Here is a 25,615-nt window from a genome sequence, read left to right as displayed (position 1 = left end):
AGAGCCCGACGTGGGGCTTGAACTCATCAACTGCAAGATCATGACCTGAGCTGAAGTTGGACACTCAACCAACTGAGCCACCAGGTATCCTGGACAATTTCTTTTAAAAATAAATTTCTTTGGGGGCGCCTGAGTTGCTCAGTTGGTTAAGCGTCCAACTTTGGCTCAGGTCATGATCTCACAGTTCATGAGTTCAAGCCCCGTGTTGGGCTCTGTGCTGACAGTTCAGAGCCTGGAGCCTGCTTCAGATGCTGTGTCTCCCTCTCTCTCTGCCCCTCCCCACTCATGGTCTGTCTCTCTGTCTTAAAAATAAATAAAACATTAAAAAAATTAAAAAAAAAATAAGTTTCTTTGGGCATGTGGGTGGTTCAGTCGGTTGAGTGTCCAACTTCGGCTCAGGTCATGATCTCACAGTTCATGAGTTCAAGCCCCGTGTTGGGCTCTGTGCTGACAGTTCAGAGCCTGGAGCCTGCTTCAGATGCTGTGTCTCCCTCTCTCTCTGCCCCTCCCCACTCATGGTCTGTCTCTCTGTCTTAAAAATAAATAAAACATTAAAAAAATTAAAAAAAAATAAGTTTCTTTGGGCATGTGGGTGGTTCAGTCGGTTGAGTGTCCAACTTCGGCTCAGGTCACGATCTCAGGGTCTGTGGGTTCCAGCCCTGTGTTGGGCTCTGTGCTGACAGCTCAGAGCCTGGAGCCTGACTCAGATTGTGTCTCCTTCTCTCTGCCCCTCCCCCACTCGTGCTCTGTCTCTGTCTCTGTCTCTCTCTCTCAAAAATAAATAAACATTAAAATAAATTAAAAATAAATTTCTGGTCCTAATTTGTTTTATTCTCTTTTACCTATTTATCAGTTGCAAAACTAGTTCTGCCTTGTTTTTTAAAATAGTTTTTAATGTTTATTCAGTTTTGAGAGACAGAGCACAAGTGGGGGAGGGGCAGAAAGAGAGAAAGACACAGAATCCAAAGCAGGCTCCAGGCTCTGAGCTGTCAGCACAGAACCCAATGCGGGGCTTGAACCCACAGTCCAGGAGATCATTCATGACCTGAGCCAAAGTTGGATGCTTAACCGACTGAGCCACCCAGGCACCCCAACTAGTTTCTCCCTTTTGAGGACTGTACATATGTTCAGCTAGTGGATATTTTAGTGGATATTTTATACAATAATAAAAGTTGTGTGAAACAATTTTGATTTATGTAAACTGTATCTTAATATTATATCTATTAAGCAGCCAAAAACCAACCCAACTCTGTCCAACCATAAATTTTTCTTTTGTGAAATCTTATAAGGATAGTTGGCTACTTCTGAATATCTTTGTCATAACCATAGACTTTGTATTCTATTATAAGCGATTCATAGCTGTTGAGAAAATTTTTTTAAAAGAGGGAGCTGGGAGTTGCAAATAGATAAGGGAATTTAGGTGGGTAACAGAGGAATAAAGGTTTTGCAGTGAAACAGTGGGGGATAGAGGATCTGTGTCAGAATGATGCTAATGGCGTTGTCTGGGGCCGGGGTCTGTGAAGTTCAGGAAGTGAGTATAAACCACTATGTGTCCCATAGCTCAGGACAGCATTGAATTTTTGGCTAGATCTTTTTTCTTTTTTTTTTATATTTATTTTGAGAGAGAGCACACAAGTGGGGGGAAGGAACAGAGAGAGAGAGGGGGAGAGAGAATCCCAAACAGAGGCTCGAACTCACAAAGCATGAGATCATGGCCTGAGCCAAAAATCAAGAGACAGACGCTTAACCAACTGAGGCACCCAGGAGCCCTGGCTAGATCTTTAGTCTCAAAGTAGCGTGTGTACTTACCAGGGGTACCAAAGAAATTCAGATGATAAGGGAAGGAGTTACTGGAATATTCATTCATTTTTGTATGAAATATTTTATATGGATTAACAGTCTACTCCTACTCAGTTTGTATGTCAGATGACCATATGTCATAGATAGTATGTAAGGTGCCCTGAGGGATCCCTGTGATAAACTGAAAATTGAAGATGTAATATAATGAAGATCTAAATGGATTTAAGAAAATGGCATAAACCAGCATGAGCTAGCTTGAGCTCTGTGTCAGCCACATCTTGAGGCAAAAGCAGTGAGTACTTAACAAGATCTGACAAGATATTGGTTAGAACATATTTAAGAAGGCTGTCTAAAATATGGATTTATACTGACCGTTTAAACAACAAATCTTATCCCCAGGGCGTATCATACCTTGCAATATTAGCTCATGATGTTTTCCTGTCAGTAGCCATTCTCTACCGACTCCATCCTTGTCTATAGAATTCTGATTTTGTCTGGAAAATCACCCTCCATGTAGTCATGTATCACAGGGATTGATTTCTGGCTCATCCAAGTCATTTTTGGTGCTCTCATGCCTCCTACTGTTGATTGGTTTATACATGAGCCTATTCATGACCTACTCCTTGCCAATGGATCCTGAATTCAAGTCTGTTGGGAAGCTTTGGGGATTAGTGTAAGAAGAGTATAACTCTTCACTATAAGAAGTGTTACATGGTAGGAAAAGGGCCTTTTCTGTCTCTCAAACTTGTTGTTTGAGGATGTAATGTCCATAGCTGCAACAGTCCTCTTGCCACCAAGATGGGGCAAGCCCAAGGATAAAATAAAGTACATGGAGAATGGTAGAGCAAAAGGCTGGAAAGAACTGGATCCTTGATATGACTGAGCTTCTAAATTAAGCAGCTCTGGAAGTACTCTACTTCTAGACTTCTTATTATATACAATGATACATTCCCTTTGAAGACACAGTAAGACTGGTTTCTGTCACTGTGGCCATAAATATTCTAACTAGTACAGATAGTTATTAAACTTTCATGATTATCAGGATAATTTTAAAAAAAGCACCCAGAACACAAAGATAAACCTTTGTAATGTTTTCCGTGATGTATGACTCCTATGACATTCACTTACTCTGGCATTTTACAAAAATTCACTGATCTCAATAATCTTTAGAAGCCTCTTTGAAAAATTTGTTAGTATAACATGAATACAATCTATTAGTAAACTTGCATATACTGGCAGTGTGTGTTTAAAACTTTTTTTACTAATGGTGTACTAGGTCAAAAAAGTTTGAATTTTACTAGAATGGAGGGCCAGACACTGAGAAAAATTGACCTTAAAATGAATATTGTCTGACACAAAGGAAAATAATTACAAGCATCTTGTTGAATCTAAATGAAATTTGGAAAATACTCTAATGAGCAAGTAAAAATCAATTGCTCATTTAGCATAAATTATTTCATCAAATAATATTTGGAATCATTATTGACAGGTGCTGTCTTAGGTACTGAAGATAATGGCAGGGAGAAAAAGTCCTTTCATGGATTTTACATTTTAGTGGTCAGGGGAAACAGACAATGAACAAATGGACAAAAAAAATTTACGTTGTGTACTTTTAAGTGCTAAGAAGAAAATTCAGGACCAGGAAGAGAGAAATGAGGAAAGGAGTGGTGTTTTACAATGAGTGCTCTGGGAAGACCTTCCTAATAAGTTGGCCTTTCTGCAGAGATGTGATGGAGAACCACATCAAAGATCTAGGCGAGGAGGGTTCTAGTCAGAGGGAATAGCAAGACCCAAGGCCCAGACGCAGGAACACAGGTGGCATGTTCCAGGAAAAGCAGAGGAATCCTTTCACTGAGACCAGGAAGGCTGGAGAAGAAGCAAATTTGGGGGGAAGAAAATCAAAAGTTCAGCTCTGGATGTCATAACAGGAATTATGATGGACTGCTAATAACAGAAACCCAAACTAAACGTATGAAGTTTTTCTCTCTCATAGAAGAAAATCTGAAGGTAAGAAGACTGGGCTTTTATGGCTTGACAAAGTCATCAGAATCTAAGGTTCTTTCTTCTTTACTATCCTTAACATGTGGTTTCTACCCTCAAATTCATCTTACGGTCTAAGGTGGCTGCTGGAGCTCCAACTTCCACATCTGTGTCCCAGGAAAGAAATAGAATAATAGAAGGTTAGGGCAAAACCAACACACTTTACACCTGTCAGAAAGGCTAAAATTAACAACACAGGAAACAACAGACGTTAGTGAGGATGGGGATAAAGGGGAACTCTCTTATACTGTTGGTGAGAATGCAAACAAGTGCAGCCACTCTGGAAAACAGTATGGAGGTTCCTCAAAAAGTTAGAAATAGAACTACCCTATAATCCAGTAATTGTACTTACTAGGTATTTTCCCAAAGGATACAAAAATACTGATTTGAAGGGGTGCATGCACCCCAATGTTTATAGCAGCATTATCTACAATAGTCAAAGCATGGAAGCAGCCCAAGTGTCCATTGACTGATGATTGGATAAAGAAGCTGTGGTATATATATACAATGGAATATTACTCAGCCATCAAAAAGGATGACATCTGCCATTTGCAATGACATGGATGGAGCTGGAGAGTATTATGCCAAGTGAAATAAGACAGAAGAAAACAAATACCATAAAATTTCATTCATATGAAATTTAAGAAACAAATGAGCACAGGGGATAAAAAGAGACAAACCAAGAAACAGACTCTTAATTATAGGGAACAAACATGGTTATTAGAGGGGAGGTGGGGGGGATGGGTGAAATAGGCGATGGGAATTAAGGGGTGCACTTGTGATGAGCACTGGGTGTTGTATGGAAGTGTTAAATCACTACATTGTACTCCTGAAGCTAATGTTGCACTGTATGTTAACTAATTGGAATTTAAATAAAAACCTTTTTTTTTTAATTTTTTTTTTTCAATTTTTATTTATTTTTGGGACAGAGAGAGACAGAGCATGAATGGGGGAGGGGCAGAGAGAGAGGGAGACACAGAATCGGAAACAGGCTCCAGGCTCTGAGCCATCAGCCCAGAGCCCGACGCGGGGCTCAAACTCACGGACCGCGAGATCGTGACCTGGCTGAAGTCGGACGCTTAACCGACTGCGCCACCCAGGCGCCCCAATAAAAACCTTTTTAAAAAGGGATACATACCAGCTCTAACCCTTTAAAGAGCCTTTCCTGAGGTTCCCACCCAACAACTGCTTATATGCCTTAATCTGCTCTGAATTTCAGGGGAATCTAGGCAATGTGGTCTTTTAGCTGGGCCTATTGCCATCTAGAATAAAATTGGAGTCCTTAGGAAAAAGAGCTGATAGGTATTAGGTGGGCAACTAGCAGCCTCTGCCATTGTCATGCTAACTTTGGGATGTCTACTAGATGTCCAAATGGAAGAGTTAGGAAAGCAGTGTAATGTATTCTTGTTATGTAAAATACCATTGACGCTTCCTTTATATTTGCTCTTTAATTATAAACTCTTTCATAGATTTAGTTGTGACCTCAGTCCACCTAATTCTATTTTTCCAATTAAGGTTTTAATTTTCTTAACCCCAAATTCTTTTCATCCAGGAAGACACTTACATGGTTGGAGTGGGACTACCCATCTTAAATGTCTTAAGTTTTTCTTTTTCTTATTTTTAGCCATGGCCTGAAGATGCCCTTGAACTTGTAGCTATGAAATTCTTAGAAACACTGGAGCTTACTGAGGTTGAAAGACGAGAGATAGTTCCAATCTGCAAACACTTTCACACTACCATTATGGATCTTTCAGAAAGGTTAATATTAATAAATTTTAAAATGACAATAATGCCTTATATTTTAACATGTCTCTCTCTGTGAAAAGCTCAAAATTTCAATAGGATTTCTATGTCTTCTAAACATTTCTGATCATTTAATTAAGATCTCAGCTTGCAATAGAATAGAAAACTACTTAATCTAGGTTTAAGGAAAAGGGGAGAATTTATTATAAAGATACAAGGGTATCTCACAAAGCTTAAGAAAAAGAATACAGCTGGATCACAGATACACTGGAAACAAGAGTTAGAAAGTCATCCCAGAAATATCCAGAAATATCCAGAAATAAACCCAGAAATATCTTTTCTCTGTTTCTCATCCTATTTTGCCTCTCTTTTCTGATTCTTTCTCTTTGTAGACTGTATTTTCCTTCTTTTTCTTTTTTTGCATTTATTTGACTTTTTTCCAGTTTTATTGATATTATTGATATAACATTATATAAATTTAACAGATACAGCCTAATGATTTGATATATGTATATAATGTGAAATTATTACTACAATAAGTTTAGTTAACATTCTTCTCAATTTTTTCTTGTGATGAGAACTTTTAAAATCTACTCTCTTAGCAAGTTTCAAACACATAATACAGTATTGTTAACCATAGTTACCATAGGGCACATTACATCCCCAGAATTTATTAACCTTGTAATTGGAAGTTTGTATCTTTTGACCACATTCATCCATTTCCCCCACCCCCTACCCTCTGCCTCTGGAACCACTAGTTTATTCTCCATGTCTATGAGTTCTAGTTCTCCTCCTCCTCCTCCTCTTCCTCCTCCTCCTTCTTCTTTAGGTTCCACATATAAATATATAAATGAGATCATATGTATTTGGCAGACAGAGTTTTCTGCATCTCCTTGCATGTGGAGGAAATTGTCTGCCTCTTGATTCTCAAGTTTACTTCTTGCAATTCCACCAACAGGCAGGCACATTGGCTGTTTCCAGCTCTCTGTTCTAAATTTATCCCAAAATGTGATAAGCCTCATTTGTGTCCAGTGCCCAACCCTAGTCTAATCAGCTGTGGTTAAAGTGGCAGGTTTCAGAGAACAAACATTGCTGATGGAACACTGGATGGAAGTTTTCAGAAAAGGGAAGAGGGGTGGTGGGCTGTGGATAACTCAGAAGTATCTATTTCATCTCTGTTCATCTCTTGACACCCTCATTTCAAAAGTATGTCAAGCCAAGCGGTCATAGTATATTGCCTATCTAGAATCATACAGCCTCTTGGCATGGTTGGATTGGATGGGTGCACCAAGCAGTGGGCTCTACTCTGTGTACTTGCCATGAAACAATGTTGCTTCCATTGTTTCCATGTGTTATGTGTAGTAGTTTTATGCTTCTGGCCATACTCCACTCAGCCAAAGTGACAACACTTTGTGCAAGGAATGGGGACTCGTCCTTGCTATCCTATCTGCAACACCTCTCCCTACGACCCTTCCCTACCTTACACAGTATCTTGAGTCCCTTATAGTGCTAGTTCCTCCTAGCTTATGACACATATAAAAAGGCCTGTATCTTTCTTGTTCTTGCTCACCTTTGATACCCATCTTTGGTGACTTGTGCTTTTTAAATACTTCATTGCTATTTGATATTTTGCAGATAAGAAATCAGGGCATGCTTATGTGGAGAATTCTTAGAATGTTATAAAGTTTAAGAATTCAGCAGCTTCTGAATGAAATTAACCTTTATTCTTATAGGTTTGTTGTTGATGCTTTGTTGAATGCACTTCTTACTCTGTGCAACTCATTACTTTGGAGTAAGATATGTTATCTGTCTCTCTTAGGTTCTTGCAGCAGTTAGGACGGCATAACTATGTTACTGCTACTTCTTACCTCGAACTTATTGCCTCATTTCGACAGCTTTTGACTAAGAGGCGACAAGCTGTCATGGAAGCAAAACAGCGATATGTGAATGGGCTTGACAAATTAGCTTTTGCCGAGTCTCAGGTAAATTTGATGAGCTGCTCACAACGGTAATATATAATTATAATTTTTCATTGGGAAATATAAGAAATCATAAATAACGAAGAGTTACAATTTATCAAGAATACATTATGTGCCAGGCATTGTGTTATGTGCCTCACACACATTCCTTCAGTTATTCCTCATAACCACTCAGTGAGGTAGACACTGATGATCCTCATTTTACAAACGAGTTAAAGTCAGTTTTAGAGAAATTCACTAAGTTTCCCAGACTCAAATACAGACTTAGATAGTCCTGTTTTATTCTTAATTTTTTGGCATTTGGAGAGAATACAGGAAGTCTGAGTTTCCTTTTTTTATTGTAATATAAGGTTTTATTAAATGTACGATTTTTTAAAAATAAGTCAAGTGCTAGTAATACTTACTAGCATTAGTTCACTGCAAGCAATACAGGCTTGGGTGATTCATATGCACTGTATACCATGCATCATATAATAGGGACACTCCACTCTGCCACCTTTTTTCTGTCTGCATTTCTTCCATGACAACCGCATCCTCTCACAGCTCTGTCATATACGTGAGGAAGATAAAGTCTCTTGTGAAGAAAACTGGCATGGCTTTGTTTATCATATAAATAAGTGAGGGAAAAAGTTAAGGTTCACTGGCCCTAATGCTGTATGATACGCTTTATGTTTCAATTTTTTGTGGTTAGCTTCCGTAGCTCTTGTAGCTATGAAAACTTAATGACAAATTGTCTGTTTAGGTTGGAGAAATGAAAATGGAGCTTGTTCAATTACAGCCCAAATTGGAAGAAGCTAAAATTGAAAATGCACATATGATGCAGGTAGAGTATCCTGAGTTTTTAATTTTTTATTTATTTTTAATGTTTATTTTTTTGAGAGAGAGAGACAGAGCACGAGCAGGGGAGGAGCAGAGAGGGAGGGAGACTCAGAATCTGAAGCAGGCTCCAGACTCTGAGCTGTCAGCACAGAGCCCAATGCAGGACTTGAACCCACGAACCGTGAGATCATGACCTGAGCTGAAGTCAGACACTTAACCGATGAAGCCACCCAGGTGTCCCTATCATGAGTTTTTAAAAATTGATATCAGACGACAATTGAAATGTGTAAAATTAGCCTTGAAAATATGCCTTAATTTTTTGCCACTACACCACTAGATCTTAGGGGCCTTACCCTTTTCTACTGCCTGGCTATCTTCCGGAGTCCCACATGAGTTCTGTTGATTTTGAAAGGAAGCGGGAAGCCCATTATCCCATTAGGTCCCATGTATTCGCATTTCTTCTCATTCTATCCTGGGACCTCCTGCTCTTCAACATGATATGTTGAATTCCCTAATCTCCAAACATTCTTTTGCCTTTAGGAAGGAGAAAGCAATAGGATGTTGGAGGAATTGTCTTTGTTTTTTCCTTTCTTTAGATTATCGAGATAGAGTCTGCACAAGTGGAAGCAAAAAGAAAGTTTGTGAAATTAGATGAAGAGATAGCCAGTGGCAAGGCTGAGGAAGCCCAAGCTCTGAAAAACGAGTGTGAGAGTGACCTGGCTGAGGCAATTCCAGCCTTGGAAGCAGCCCTGTCTGCCCTGGATACACTCAAGGCAAGTGTTTGAATTCACTACCTTGCGTTTCATCGACAAACTAGGTCACAGGTCCCTGTTTCATTAGGTGTGGCTCTGTTCCGCTGGGTGGCACTTCACTCTAGATGACCACGAGCATTAATTTAAGTAACTGTTTATCACTGTGTGCCAAGGACTCTTAGCACTCCATCCTCTGAAACTCAGAGGATTCATGATGCCTTCAAACCTCGCCGATTAATATCATTGATATTAGGTTCCCTTTTCACTGAGAGTCTGTGGCCTTGTACTGTTCCTGGTATCAGGCTATGTGAGTTAGGTTGCAGTTGCAGGGTAGAGAACTGTCTCTATTTAATACAAGCAGACAGGGATTCCTTAAAGGATTCCTTAGAGAATTCTGTAAATGGATTACACAAGTATTAGAAGAGCTGAAGAAAGAGATCCAAGGCTGAACTGCCAGGAATGACTCCCAAAGACAAACTGAAATGGCCTACCAGAGGAACGATCCCTCTGAGTCAGAAGCCTGCAGAGCCACCCTCCAGAGCCTCCACTGTAATCTCTATCAGCAAACGAGGTGCCTCACACCCTGCCCATCACCCTGTTTATTTAGTCAGAACTCTGGTATCATTCAGGTGATCTATGGCAGAACCCAATGACCATCCACAGCTCCAGTTTATGAGGAACTAAGATATATATAGTTGTTAGCTTTCCAGCAATTGCAAAGAATGTCAGAAGGATATTGGAATGGATGATATGTATGTGGATCTATTGTGTCTGTCATAACAATATATGTCTTTTTAGAAAATAAGTTTAAATTAGGGTCTACCTCTACTTCATTTTTTTGATAAAACTAATATATAAGCAAATATAGAATTAAGTCTTTATCTAACTCAGTGTTCTTAACCTGGGCTCAGTGTATGGGCTTGTTATATGATTGTATGCAAATTTTTTGTATACGTGCAAAAATATTTCTGGAGGCTTCATAGGTGTCAATATTCTCATGAGGATCCATGAACTCCCAAACATTTGAGAACCATTGGTCTTAATCTGTGCTGAATTTAAATTCTCTTTTATTAATTATTTTATAATTATGCAAAGCCAAAACCAGTTATAATTTCAAATGCAAATCAATGCTATGTTCTAACATAATTGTTGGAAATTACGGTAAATCAATTAATTTCCAACATAATTGATGTTATTCTCCAACATTATTTTTTTTAATTCTCATTACTTAAAAATAAAGTACTCTGAGGGTACCCTGTTCTCTTTCAATTTAGCCAGCTGACATTACAATTGTGAAATCAATGAAGAATCCTCCGTCTGGTGTTAAATTAGTTATGGCTGCTATCTGTGTCATGAAAGATATAAAACCAGAAAAAATTTCAGATCCTTCAGGAACTGGAGGCAAGGTAATAACTAGACACAAATCTAAATCATATTCATGATTATACATAACACCTTGCAGTAACTATTATCAAATTAAATGTCAACAGTATCCAGTTCAGGAAAGAAACCTCGTTTTCCAGATTGGACAGATTCAGAAGAAAGTATGGAAAACACTATCTGCATGTATTCCAGGGTAAAGCGAAGGCAGTACAGCCTCAGAAAAATGTGCTTCCAATTGCTTCTGTTTCTTTTTCTGTCTGTGCAGTGTTACCTGCTATCACAGGGTGGGATTAAATAAACACTGAGGTTTGTGAGATGTTTCCAGCTAAGATTCTCAGGAACTTTCTCTATAACCACATAGGTGTTATTTCAGAGCATTCAAAAAATTCTGCTGAGTTAAGCAATATAGTGAAGTTGTTCAAAGCATGTGTTCTACAACCAGAATGTCTGTATTCAAAAATCCTGTCCTGCCAGCCATGTGACCTTGGGCAAGATACTTAATTAACCTTTGTGGAATTATTATAGTACATAATTATTATAGTACCTGCTGCACAAAGTTAATGTGAGGATTAGATTACACTTATGGATAGATACATACAGATTATACATATAGGTAGATACATAAAGATTATACATACAGGTAGATACATATAGATTATACATATAGATAATACATATAAAGTTCTTATGTATAAAGCCTTATAAACAATAAGTTTGCAATAGATGTTAGCTGTTTTTTTTTTAATGTTTTTATTTTTGAGAGAGTATGAGTGGGGGAGGGGCGGAGAGAGAGGAAGACACAGAATCTGAAGCAGGCTCCAGGCTCTGAGCGGTCAGCACAGAGCCCGACGTGGGGCTTGAACTCACGGACTGTGAGATCTTGACCTGAGCCGAAGTCAGACACTTAACCGACTGAGCCACCCAGGCACCCCATATGTTAGCTGTTGTTATTATGATTATTAGTCAAGGTTATATCCCTTAAAAAGGAAGGCATAACATCCATCCTAAACTAAATCTATGGACTTATTTTCTTTTCAGGCTTATTTATAGTACCTAGGTTTCAATTCCTGAATTGGGGAATTGGGATGTGTGTGTACATGCATAATAGAAAATAAATAGCTTCTTACTTTACCAAGTTATTCTCATTTATATACACACTTACAACCCTACCTATCAGGATTCTGGAATTAGGAAAAAGGATGGTGAGCTACTTACTTAACATCTTTGCCAGCACAAGTACTATGTGCTTTATCCTAGAACTGGCGGAGTGATGTGTAATCTTTTTCTTCTTACTCTTCTTTATCTCACTTGGGGAGCCTAGGTGGGTGAGGCAGTCATCTATAAGAAAAATGTTTGCTACCTGTCTTAGTCCATTTGGGCTGCTATTACAAATTACCATACACTGGGGTGGCTTATATTTATTTCTCATAGTTCTGGAGGTTGGGAATTCTGAGACCAAGGCTCCAGTAGATTCAGTGTCTGGTGGAAGGCCCACTTTCTGCTTTAGAGATGGTTTGCTTTTCACATGGCAGAAGTAGGAGGGAGCTCTCTGAGGAATCTTTTATAAGGACACTAACCCCATTCGTGACCTAATCACCTCCTCACAATCCCACCTCCAAATACCATCACACTGGGGATTACATTTCAACATACGAATTTTGATGGGGGAGGACACAATTGTCAGTCAATAGCACTACTTTTCTGGTTTGAAAGAATCAAGAGTAAAGGAAAACAAAACTGGAAATAATAAAAATACATTTTCTTATATGAAATTCTGATGGTGTTTATGCTAGTTGCTTTTCTTACATTTCCTAAAGAGAAATAATTGCATCATTTGCCCTTTCAATGTTTACTTTTTTATAATAAATTCAATGTATAAATACATGTTCATATTTTAAATGTTTGATATGTTCAATATGTTCTTGGAGAGAGGAGTCTCTTTATTTCCAAAGAGATGTAAGTTGATATTTTGAAAGTGTATGGTTTCTCTGGATAATACAGCTTAAACTTCAAGAAGAAAAATTTATATTGAGCATCTTTAATCGTACATTTAATACATTTCCATAAATTTTATTTATAGATATTAGATTACTGGGGACCTAGCAAAAAGCTTCTGGGAGATATGAATTTCTTAAGAGAGTTGAGAGAATATGACAAGGACAACATTCCAGTGAGTTTCATTGATTTTTTTGTATAACTTTGCCAAGATGTGTAAGATCTTAACATTATGCAATGTTATATAAAACATAAGAGGATGGTCCATATTTAAGATTAAAAGAATGAAGGAATTATTGAATTTCTTATGAATTCTCATAATGCATAAAACTGCTGCTTCAGACCATTGAAAGTCATTTAATAAGTTACTATTTTAGTGTATTATTAACATGAAACAAGTCTCTGTCTTCTTAGAATAGTTTAATAAATCTGAAACACAAGTGTATGTGAGATAAAAAAAGTATAGTGCACTTTTCCATCCAAACTTGTATTTATTTATGTCTAATTATTCTTTTCTCCTTTTTCCATATATCTTTCCAATCTCCAAAATTCTTAATTTTTTTTTAGAGGAAACATCTTGCCTCGATGTCTATAATCTTGCATATTTTGCTCACAAATATGACTTGTGTTTCTGCTACGATACTTGACCTTGGTTTTTAAAGACAACATAACTTTCTTACACAACTTTTTGCTGTGCATGATTATTTTTTCATCTTATGATTGTATGATACATGTTGAAATTTTAAGATCTAAATGCTTGCTGTATAGGTGACTGTTATGCAGAAGATACGTGGCGAGTACCTAACAAACCCTGAATTTGACCCTTCTAAGATTGCGAAAGCTTCTTCTGCTGCTGAGGGTCTGTGTAAGTGGATCATGGCTATGGAAGTGTATGACAGAGTTGCAAAGGTATTTTGAGGCTCAGTACATTCATTTTGTCTTGAAATATTCCCAGAAATTAAAATCTATGCCTATATTGACAAGTTAAGAAGTTTCTAGAAATGATACCAGCAAGAATTTGTCTTGCTACAGCACAAACGCCAGATGTTAAGTACCTAGTAGATGAAGAGAATACTTGTGTGTGACATAACCTTGCCAGGGCTAGTGTGAGTGGTAGCACTGTGGGAACAGGGGTGAATTGGCCAGACTGACCTATAGCTATAGAGACTTAGGGTATAAAAGAATTAGAGTTTCAGGAGCAAAGAAAACAAAACATCAAGGGCAAAGTGGCAGATTAAAAAGCTGATTCAAGGGGTCAAAAGTAGGAAGGTCCAGTAAAGTTAAGAGGTAGAGCATGGAAAGTTGCCCTGATGCAATGCATGCATTGATAGGGAAACTTTTATGGAGAATGGTTAAAAGCACTTTGTAACTTTGGCTAGCAAAGGGCCAGGGAAACACTGGCCTTGCCCTCTGTAGCTGGCAGAATTCTACTGAGGGAAGCAGGAAATACAAATAAAATGTCAGAGAAAAATACATGGTAGCAAGTGTTTAGAATAACCTCAGAGTATAGAATAAATGATCAAGCTGTCACAATTTGGAAACATACACATGTGCCTGTGGAGAGGTAGGGATTTTGATTGTTAGTTTCAGGGGAGTAGACTTGTCAAAGGAAAAGAAATTAGTTTTATCTGGGATATTCTTCATTGAGCATCGTGGGGAGAGGTCCCCATTGCAAATTTTGAGCTCTCAACCTAGCTCATCTCCACACATCTCCCAAGGCATGTGGAATAAGGCAGAGAAGCCAAGGCATTTACACTACACTGCCATTTCAGTTCTGATGCAGCTGTCCCATGTTGTTAGGGAAGGGTTGGAGGGAGATATTCAGGAAGGTCTCCTGTGAAGTCAAAAGTAGAAAGTGGAGCTGCCTGCTTTCTCTCTATTTATTTAATGCATTCCACGATTTCAGCCCAAAGGAGAGAAAACAGGACATTTGGTGTCTGATCCCTGCCTCCTCCCTCCCTCTTTGCCATCAGCTTTGTTCATGGCAATGAACCAGAAGATACAGAACTTCCTTCTTTCAAACTGGCATATAGTCTTTTTGGTCATCTTCTAAATTCTTTTTCCCCATGGTTTAAAATACACTCCATGATCATGGAGATAAACACTCCATGATCAAGTTGGCCAAACCCCGTTCTTGATATACTAATGAGCATAATAGGATAAGAACTTTAGAAAATCCCCTTTCTCTCAATAAAGTGTGGCTTTTCAAGACTTGTTAAGGAAAAGTTTGTTTTGGTAGTGAAACTGAACATCAAGGCTTTCTTTCTCTTTGTACCTGTTATCATAGTCTTAATCCCTCCAAGGCAAATGTATGCCTCAGCCAACTGGGAAAAAGACTACAGACTTGAAAATGCCACACACACACACACACACACACACACACACACACACACACAGAGGCATATTCATATATTTTAAATATTTATAATCTCTGTTACATGTGTTTTCCTGTGTTTTTGGCAACAGTTGAATGGCAACTTCTCATTCTTTTGAGACATTTTGCTACATATTGTACTGGTTTCGCTACATATTCTAACATATTGTTGGTCCAGAATAATTCATCTATTTTGTAGATGATAATTTGCTAGTCCAGAATGATTTATATGTTTTATATGGCATATAAATATATTTTACTTTATTTGTGTAAAAAATACATAAGATTTAAGGCAAAATGCTTATTTTGCATAATTTATTATTATAAGTAACAAATGTATTTCTAATAATAATTAATCAACTTTTAACCCATAGTATCTGTAAAGGGTTATTTAGGTGTCTGTTTTACATAGCACACATCGTGGCTATATACATTGTTCCCAAACAGGTAGTAGCTCCTAAGAAAGCCCGCTTAGCAGAAGCTCAGAAGTCCCTAGCTGAGACCATGGAGCTTTTGAATCAGAAGAGAGCAGAACTGGCAGAAGTAGAACATCATGTGGAAAATTTACAAAGAACATTTATCGAGAAAACTGAGGAAAAGGCTCGTTTAGAAGATCAGGTGGAACTCTGCGCTAAGAAACTAGAAAGAGCCTCAAAACTAATTGGAGGACTGGGTGGAGAAAAATCAAGGTCAGATTTCTGCTCACTTGAACAGTATTTTAGGAAGTCAGGCATGTATATGTTACTTTCTTTGGGTATTTATTATGATTACTGATTTGTAAATGGCTGGTTTAGAATGTGGGGCATTCTACAAGGCACTTGGCCAGGCTTCTCCAAACAATATATTAATGTCAAGGATGGTGTTTGCAACTTCCTTCTAAATGCTCTTTTTTTAATTAGCAAAATAAGGCAAATGATCACTTTTAATCTAAGTGGTGAGTATGTGGGTCATCATTATATAATTTTTTTCCGATCTTATGTGTGTTCAAACTTTATTGTGTTTGTAGTACACATATGGCTCACTTTCTTGAAATTTATTTCAAAGAAGATATAACTGGATTGATCTAACTAAACCAGTTAGCTTTATTCTAATCTATTTATTCGTACTGACCAGCCAACTCTCTCACTTATTAATTCTGTATGTTGAATGAATAGCGTGATAAGGTAATAGGCCTTTGACAGTATTTTGTAGTGCAGATTAGGTGGTTTTGAAATGCACTTTTTTACTGTAAAGCTTCATTAAATGGAAAAAAAAAAAACAACCTTAAAAATAGTATGCCACTTAAACAATAGTATACCTAAACAATAGTATACAACTTAAATGTATTTTTTGGTAATGAATTACAAATGTTTTTGTGTTTTACAGACTAACAATAAATACTGAAACAAATAACAGGGCTTCTAGACCAAATCATCCCGGAGAAAATTATTAGACAAAATGCTGGCCTGTTTTTATTTTTGTTCTTGTTTATTCTGAAGGGTCAAGTTCTGCAAGAAATGCCTAATAATCTAATACTGAAAGGTGGATTGTCATTCATATTGCATAGATATGGACTATAGCATTGTCAGAACTAGAAGGGACCTAGCCTCCTCATTTTGTAGAGATAAGCAAAAGTCCAACATTTCATGACTTTTTGTTATAGAGTTTGGACTAGAAGCCCCTTACCCTTTCAAATGTTGTCTTCCATCATTCTCTATAGTGAGGCTGTTTTGCCTTTGGTTGATCTCACAGATGGTCTCAAGCTGCAGATGACCTTCAGGTGATATATGAAAATTTGACTGGTGACGTCTTAGTATCAGCAGGAGTAATAGCCTATCTTGGTGCGTTCACTTCTGGCTTTCGACAAACATGTACAGAAGATTGGAGTATGTTGTGCAAGGTAGTGCTTTCATATTTCATGAGTTTCTTTTTGAACATGCAAAGTATGTGTTGGGGTATCGTGGAGAAAAAGATGGTAATAAAAATGAAGAAGGGAAGAAATAGCTGGAAGTATGGGGTCTTGTTCTTTGCTTCTTATTAGATCAGTAAAATGCTTTCATTGTCCAACTTGCAGCTTTTTCTATTTTTTAGAGTCATTAAATAATATCTAATGACAAATCAATAATTTTTTTTTAAACTGAGTTGAATCCTCAGCAGCTTTTTTTTTTTAAGTTTGTTTATTTTTGAGACAGAGAGAGACAGAGCATGAACGGGGGAGGGTCAGAGAGAGCGGGAGACACAGGATTGGAAGCATCAGAGCCATCAGCCCAGAGCTCGACGCGGGGCTCGAACTCACGGACCACAAGATCGTGACCTGAGCTGAAGTCGGACGCTTAACAGACTGAGCCACCCAGGCGCCCCAAATCAATAATTTTAAAAATATTTCAACCAACAAGAATAAGGGAAACATTAGATATTTGTTTATTTCTTACAGAAGAAAAGAATTCCATGTTCAGAGGAGTTCTCATTGAGTAAGACTCTGGGTGATCCAGTAAAAATTAGAGCCTGGAACATAGCTGGACTGCCAACAGATACTTTCTCAATAGATAATGGAGTGATTGTTAATAACTCCAGGCGTTGGTAAGGAGCATAAAGTATTTTTCAATGATTTTATTTGAAAGTAATTAAACATGGAGAAAAGTTGACAGGATTTTAAAGTAAGTACTACATAACTGCCACCTCCTAGATTCTACAATTGACAGTTTATTATTCTTGCTGCTTTATCACATGTTTATCCATCACTCCATCCATCCTTCAACTCATCCTGTTTCTACCTTTCAACATAAGTTGCAGATACGGTTATACTCCCCCCCACCCCGAATGCTTCAGCATGCATATCATTAACTTAAGTTGTTTTTGTTTGTTTTTCTTTCTTTTTTTTTAAATGTTTATTTATTTTGAGAAAGAGAGAAACAGAGAGAGTGGGGGAGGAACAGAGAGAGAGGGAGAGAGAGAATTCCAAGCAGGCTCCATGTGGAGTTCAGTGCAGAACCCAATGCAGGGTTCGATCCCACAATTGTGAGATCATGACCTGAGCCAAAATCAAGAGTAAGACACTTAACCGACTGAGCCACCCAGGTCCCCCATTTTTTTTGAGGTAAAATTTATGTACAATGGAATACACAAGACTTAAGTATACCATTCAATGAGTTCCAACAAAAATGTACACTTGGTACAGATACAGGACATGACTAACATCCAGGAAGTTCTCTTATGTCCCTTCCCAGTAAATCTCCACTCTCACCCCACAGTAGGAAATTATTCTGATTATCTTCCACCACAGGCTAGTTTTGCCTGTTCTAGAACTTCATATAAACAGAACATACTGTAGGTACTCTTGTGTAAGTCTTCTTCCACAAAGCATAACATTCCTATTTTTTTTGTTGCTGAGTAATATTCCATCATATGACTATATCACCATGCATTCTCCTGTTGATGGACACCTCAGCTCTTTGGAGTTTTGGCTATTAAATGTATTTATTTTTACTGGGTATTTCTACCTGTTTTTAAGATACTATAACTTGATAATTTGTGCCACTTCATGGATATCTTTTTTCAATTGCTATCATTGATAGTGTAATAACTATATCAACTTTTCAAATGGTTTTATTATCCTTTTATTTATCTCACTTTGAAAAACTTGAACAAGAATTCATATCTGAGAATTCATTTCCTATAAATGATTATTTATTCATGTTATCATCTCATTTTTAGTCTTTTCATGGGACTATATCTCAAATATACTGTGATAAATACTGTTGAGCTCTTATATTCATGAGGTACTGCCGTAAGTGTCCTGTATTCTCACAAATTCCTATGAATTGACATTATTATTATTCCATCTTACAGATGAGAAATTGAGGCCCAGAGTGATCTAATAATTTGAAATTTAGTAAGATAACTGAACTAATAAATGGTGGAGCCAGAATTTTAACCCAGACAATTTAACTTCCAAATCCTTGTTCTTGATTACTATGTTAAGTGAAATGTGGGACAGGATATCACATTTACTACCTTTAAAACTGTAAGGGAAATTTCAGTCATCTTGTGGAATATGAGGTATATATATAAGGAAATCTTACATTGTGAAAGTCTGAGTTACTGTTTGTTATATTCTTTGGAAACCCTACTAGATACTTCAAGACATCTAAGTCTCCTTTACGTTGACAGTATTCTTTTAACCAAATAAGGATGTGAGTGATCATTTTTTTGGTGTTTATGCACCCAAAGTTTACTTGAGCATGAACATCCTTAGGTTGAAACTTCTAGACAAATTAGTAAATGTATTATAATCTGAGAAAGTATAGTTATTAAAAACATGTGTTCTCTGGCAGAGCAGGGAAAATTCTACTTAACAGAATATTAGACCCCAAGTCTTTATAGTTCTGTTTTAGAACTCTTTTCAATGCATGGGTGGTTATTCAGATTTTTCAAATTGTAATTCAGAAAATGCTGTTGGTATATCTATGTCTTAATTGAAATTCAAGGAAACTAGAGATTTCAGGGTTGTATGTAAATTGAGGAAAACAATCTGTCATTTTCTGGCAGAAAGTTGACTTTTCTAATAAAGTAATTTTCTAATGGAGTTACCCTTTTTACCTGTTATTTGCAGAATAGCTGGTCATGGATTGGGTACTTTTAAAGGATTAATCTCCTTCCTCATAGCTCAGACTTTGCTTCTTGACACTTGAACCCAGTATAGTCATCTATGGCTGTCACCCTTGATGTCACCAATATAAGTGGCCACAGAGGCTTTTTTTCCTGTATCGAGAGAGAAAGAGAGAGAGACAGAGAGAGAGAGAGAGAGAGACAGAGAGAGAGAGAGAGAGAGAGAGAGATCATCTTGGTATTCTTTCTGAAGTTCTCTGAGTTTCTCAGATCTATTTCATTTTCTCTCTCTCTTATCTCTGGGATTACTTATGTTTGTAAGTCTTTTTGATATTGTCCCAAAGCTATGGGATGCTCTGTTTTGGTTTTAGCCACTTCTTTCTTTTTGAGTTTCAGTCTAGGTAACTTCTATAAAACTGTCTGGTTCTGCTGAGTCCACTACATACAGCCCATGAAAGGAAATATTTAGATTTGACATCATATTTTTTTATTTCTAGTGTTTCCATTTAACTCTTTCTTATAATTTTATCTCTCTGATGAAGGTCTTCTCTTTAGGCATGTTATCCACCTTTTCCAGTAACTCTTTTACATTTTAATCACAGTTATTTTTAAGTTTCTTGTCTAATATTTCCAACATTTATGTCCTCTGTGAGTCTGTTTCTGTTAATTTCTTTGTCTCCTGAGAATGTTTAGACATTTTTTTCCTTGCTTATTTAAGTATCTCATAATATTTGCTTGAATGCCAGATATCATGGGTCTAACAATGGGGACTGAGCTAAACAGTATTAACTACTGGAAATGAGCATTCCTCTTTTTCTATCATGACATTAGTACAGAGATTTGAGTCAGCCTAATCATGAGTTGCGCTGGCTTTGGGTTTTGTTGCTCAGATAAAGTTCAGAAGACCAAAAACTTTAAATTAATCTAGCCATGGGTCGATGCTTAGAATGAGGGTAAGAGTGTTCTTAATCTGTGGAGTGTTCTTAATCTGTGTTAGTTTTGTCTTCAGCTTTCATCTGTTCATGAATGCCCATGACACAGAAAGTGTGCCTCTACATTTTTGCTTTTTCCCTGGAGGTGGATTGCTGTTCTTTTGTGTACCATGTTGGGTTGTTATGGGGCAAAGTGGGAGTTCTCTGTAATTTTGATTCTTACTCAGTCTTAGAAAATCCTTGTTCATGTGGGCCTTCAAGGGTAGGACTTTTTCACCTTTCTGTCCCTCCTTCCTATGACAGCTGAATTCTGGCATGAAATATAGACCAATGGTTACAGATTCTCAGGGGACTTTTTCCCAGCTGGAGGTAAAACTGGAATAAAAACACTACCTTCCTGTCTCCTTATGCATATATTTTTTTCTGTGATTTCACTAAGCCTTTTTTTTTTTTATTTCTTTTTTTTTTTTTTTTTTTTTTTTTTTTGGGGTCTTCCGGTAAAAACCGGAAAACCTGCTAGACAAATTCTAAAAGAGCTGTAACACTACTCACTAAGCCTTTTATGGGTTTAAGCTTAATACATGGGTCTCCGTTCTAGCTTCCTGCCATATATGGACTCAAGGACCCCCTTGTTTATTAGAACTGACAGTCTCCCCAAGGCTAGCTGTCATTTCAGCTCCCATACGTATTATTCTGGAATTCAGTTTTGCCTGTGTTTCTGTGTTTTTCCCTGTGTATGTTTATGTATTATGTATGTATGTCACCTATGTATTTTTCAAATGCCCTATTTTATCTACCAGTACTAGGTAGCAGGAGGATTTTTTTTTTTTTATTATTTAGCTACTCACTCAGTGAGAACTATGGTTTATAATTAATCCTTATTGTGCTTGTTCATGATTTCTAGAGGTTTATCTGTTTATAATATTGTGCAGTGGTCACAGCAGTACAGATTCCAGTGTCGGGATAGACGAATTCAAATTTTCCCCTGTCACTTTCTGTCTTGGGATTTTGGTAACTTACTTGACCTCTCAATGCCTTAGGTGCCCCTCCTGTAAATGGGGGTAATAATAACTCCTACCTCATAGAAATGTTGTGAGAAAGTGCCCAGCACAAATAAGTGCTCAATAAATATTAATTTTTAAAACTAATTATCATCTTCAAATTCCTCATTTTAGTGTCTATACCTCAAAATCTGACTTTGCTTACTTTTTAACCACAATGAAAATACTTTGCTGCTTTATTAACACATCGTTCTGGCTACTTAACAGCAATGCTTTTATTTGCCCCAAATTACTTCCTCTGTCAGAAGCATAGATGGATAATGCTTTTTAATTCAGACTGCCCAAAGATCTCAAATGTAGGCTAGCATACTGTCATACCTATAGTAAGGTATGCTTGAAATACAGATGCTATGGCAAGGTCTCATCTCTCTGGATACAACTCAGTTTTCCACTTATGTATGTAATACATAAGAATGTATTAAGTTGGAATTGGATTTCTGGTGTTTTTTAAAAAACTTTTTTATGTTTGTTTATTTTTGAGACAGAGCATGAGCAGGGGAGGGGCAAAGAGAGAGGGAGACATAGAATCCAAAGCAGGCTCCAGATCTGAGCTATCAGCACAGAGCCCAATGCTGGGCTCGAACTCACAGAATATGAGATACTGACCTGAGCCGAAGTCAGATGCTTAGCCAACTGAGCAACCCAGGCACCCCGGATTTCTTTTATAATAAACAACAATCTCTATTGTATTACCAAGAACATTAATTTATGTATTAACAAAAATGTTGATTAGTATTAAGTGTTAATTTACAAAAATTGTTACTTATTGAAAGGGAGTCAACAATACTATATTTTTCCAATGATAAGGATATATAAAAATGAAAACCAATTCCTTCAAACAGGACCTTGAAAAGTACTAAGAGCATCTAGTCCATTTTTAAGCAGTTGTATGCTGGGGTGCCTGGGTGGCTCAGTTGGTTAAGCGTCCAACTTTGGCTTAGGTCATGATCTCACATTCTGTGAGTTCGAGCCCCGTGTCGGGCTCTGTGCTGACAGCTCAGAGCTTGGAGCCTGCTTCAGATTCTGTGTTTCCCCCCTCTCTCGCCCCTCCCCTCTCTCTGCCCCTCTCCTCGTGCTCTCTCTTGCTCTTAAAAATAAGTAAACATAAAAAAAATTTTTAAGCAGTTGTATGCAAAATAACTTTCTCATTTCCAGAACACTTTTCCACTATTTGCTGTGATAGCGAAGGTAAATTTTAACTAGTATCTGGACCTTTTTGTATTTTTAATAGGATTTCAGCACAATTTGAGGGGGGAATGAAAACAACCAGTCAGCTAATAATTGGATTGTTCTGTCTTTTTTTTCTTTTTCAAGTTTTTATTTAAATTCAGTTAGTTAACATACAGTGTAATATTAGTTTCAGGTATAGGATTTGGCGATTCCTTACTTACATACAACACCTAATGCTCATCACAACAAATGCCCTCCTTAATCCTCATCACCTATTTAACCCTCCACTCAGCTCCCCTCCAGTAACCCTCTGTTTGTTTTCTGTAGTTAAGAATCTGTTTCTTGGTTTGTCTCTCTTTGTTTTCCCCCATCTGTTTTTTTTCTTAAATTCCACTTATGAGTGAAATCATATAATATTTGTCTTTCTCTGACTTATTTTGCTTAGCATAATATACTCTAACTCTATCCATGTCATTGCAAATGGCAAGATTTCATTCTTTTTGATGGCTGAGTAATATTCCACATCTTCTTTATCCATTCATGAGTCAATGGACATTTGGGCTCTTTACATAATTTTGCTATTGTTAGTAATGCTGCTATAAACATGGGGATACATGTGCCCCTTCAAATCAGTATTTTTATATCCTTTGGGTAAATACCTAGTAGTACCATTACTGGATCATAGGGTAGTTCTATTTTTAACTTTTGAGATATCTCCATACTGTTTTCCAGAGTGGCTGTACAAGTTTGCATTCCCACCAACAGTGGGAATGATTTCATGCACTGTACTGAATATAAAAGGAACCTAGGACAGTCAATATCATCATAGAAAAAGAGGAAAGCACATTATTTTTTAAATATCTGAAACCATGAATTGTTTGTTATTGATCACAAAGCCTTTACCATAATGGCATAGAAAAATTTACTAAATAGGTCTCAAGTACATACCAGACAAAATTTGGAAACTTAGTTTTTGGTTCTACTCATAACCTGAGGGAATCCATTATAGGCTGGTAGCTCCCATTTTAAGTTTTTATCAAATAAATAGGTTTATGTTTCATATTATGTTAATAGATGTCACTTATTAAAATTACCATGAAGACCATGCATTATATTTGAAAGAGCACAGCTTACAGGTTCACAAGATTCTACTTCTGACTTGGAACTAATTTTGGAACCTTGGACAAAGTACTCCCTGAGACTGACTTTCTTCATTTCAAAGATAAATGACAAAAATTGCACATTCTCCCCAACACATCTTATTTCCTGTGTTGTTAATTTTAGACATTCTAACTGGTATGAGGTGATATCTCATTGCAGTTTTTTTTTTTGAGAGAGAGAGAGATAGAATGTGCATGAGCAGGGGAGGGCAGAGGAAGGGGGAGAGAGAGAATCTTAAGCAGGCTCCACACCCAGCGTGGAGCCCAATGCGGTGCTTGATCTCACAACCAGGAGATCATGACCTGAGCCAAAATCAAGAGCTGGATGCATAACAGACTGAGCCACCCAGGTTCTCTTCATTATGGTTTTGATTTGTATTTCCCAGATGTTGAGTGGTGTTGAGCACCTTTTCATGTGTGTGCTAGCCATTTTTATGTCTTCTTTGGGAAAATCTATTCATGTCTTCTACCATTTATGTGTACACACACACACACACACACACACACACACACACACACACAGTGCATATGCATGCATGAGCAGGGGAGGGGCAGAGAGAGAGGGGCAGAGAATCCCAAGCAGGCTTTGCACTATCAGCACAGAACCTGACGTGGTGCTTGAACCCATGAAACATGAAATCATGACCTGAGCTGAAATCAAGAGGCAGATGCTTAACCCAGTGAGCCACCTAGGTGCCCCTGCCCATTTTTTAGCTAGATATTTTTGGGTGTTGAGTTTGATAAGTTCTTTATAGATTTTGGAGACTCTTTATCAGATATGTCATTTGCAAACATAGTCTTCCATTCTGTCAGTTGCCTTTTCATTTTATTGATTGTTTCCTTTTCTGTGCAGAAGCATCTTGTCTTGATGAAGTCCCAATAGTTTATTTTTGCTTTTGTTTCCCTTGCCTCAAGAGACATATCTAGTAAGAAGTAGTGACAGCCAATGTCAAAGAGGTTATTGCTCTCCTCTAGGGTGGTTTTGTGTCACATTTAGGTCTTTCATCCATTTTGAATTTATTTTTGTGTATAGTATAAGAAAGTGTTTACTTTTTTCTCATAGGACTCTCGTGAAGATTAATCCTGATAATGTACGTAAACACTTTGCATTGATACAGATTGATGGTGATGTTTATTATTTAAATTACATAATTTTAAAGAAATACCGACATCTATTTATTTCCCTCAGAATTTTTCTTATTATATTCTAGGCCCTTAATGATTGACCCTCAGGGTCAAGCCAATAAGTGGATCAAAAACTCTGAAAAAGAAAATCAGCTTAGCATTATTAAGTTATCTGATTCGGACTATATGAGAACACTGGAAAATTGTATTCAGTTTGGAACTCCACTTCTATTAGAAAATGTTGGTGAAGAACTGGACCCATCTTTGGAGCCTTTACTACTTAGACAAACTTTTAAGCAAGGTAGAAGTTCATTAATATTAGCTGGTAGCACTGAAAGATGGTTGGATTATCTTTAAGACATATCTTTGAGGCAAGAAAGCCACTACATAAATTTAAGAATAATGTTAATAACTCAAACTTCTGGGTCATTGTTATGTGTGAAAGGAAATTTGAAACAAGTATCAGGAATGAATTTTGGTCAGATATTCTAAAATAAATATCTTGCCCTCTGTTCAGTATGTTAACCACTGTTATCTAGATGGTTGTTCAGTAGAGAATATAAAGAAGTTGAAGCCAGCCTGAAATTACTTTATCTTGTGACCATGGAGCTCAGAAAGTCCATTAGTATGAATAGTAATGGTTAATATGGACCAGAGTTGACTTTGGGTAGATAGTGCCAACCTTACATCTTTCT

The 25,615-nt window shown here is 37.3% G+C and overlaps 1 protein-coding gene and 1 non-coding gene across 2 annotated transcripts in view; one reads left to right on the top strand and one right to left on the bottom strand.

Moving 5' to 3' along the window:
• Positions 1–25,615, top strand: part of DNAH12 (dynein axonemal heavy chain 12) — a 219,686-nt gene that overhangs the window by 140,939 nt on the left and 53,132 nt on the right. The window contains exons 46-56 of the mRNA XM_043587710.1: positions 5,465–5,598; positions 7,403–7,565; positions 8,305–8,385; positions 8,978–9,154; positions 10,408–10,539; positions 12,597–12,686; positions 13,280–13,420; positions 15,333–15,574; positions 16,617–16,764; positions 17,299–17,444; positions 25,007–25,221. Of these exons, the coding sequence (XP_043443645.1) occupies positions 5,465–5,598; positions 7,403–7,565; positions 8,305–8,385; positions 8,978–9,154; positions 10,408–10,539; positions 12,597–12,686; positions 13,280–13,420; positions 15,333–15,574; positions 16,617–16,764; positions 17,299–17,444; positions 25,007–25,221 (1,669 nt within the window). The remainder of the gene's footprint in view (positions 1–5,464; positions 5,599–7,402; positions 7,566–8,304; positions 8,386–8,977; positions 9,155–10,407; positions 10,540–12,596; positions 12,687–13,279; positions 13,421–15,332; positions 15,575–16,616; positions 16,765–17,298; positions 17,445–25,006; positions 25,222–25,615) is intronic.
• Positions 20,890–20,951, bottom strand: LOC122488834. The gene has a single exon (XR_006298749.1). It is a non-coding gene; the product is annotated as a U7 small nuclear RNA (small nuclear RNA).

Source organism: Prionailurus bengalensis, chromosome A2 (assembly GCF_016509475.1).
Source record: "Prionailurus bengalensis isolate Pbe53 chromosome A2, Fcat_Pben_1.1_paternal_pri, whole genome shotgun sequence".
NCBI lineage: Eukaryota > Metazoa > Chordata > Mammalia > Carnivora > Felidae > Prionailurus > Prionailurus bengalensis.
The sequence above is the reverse complement of the archived record's forward strand: the minus strand, read 5'-3'. Positions and strand labels throughout refer to the sequence as shown.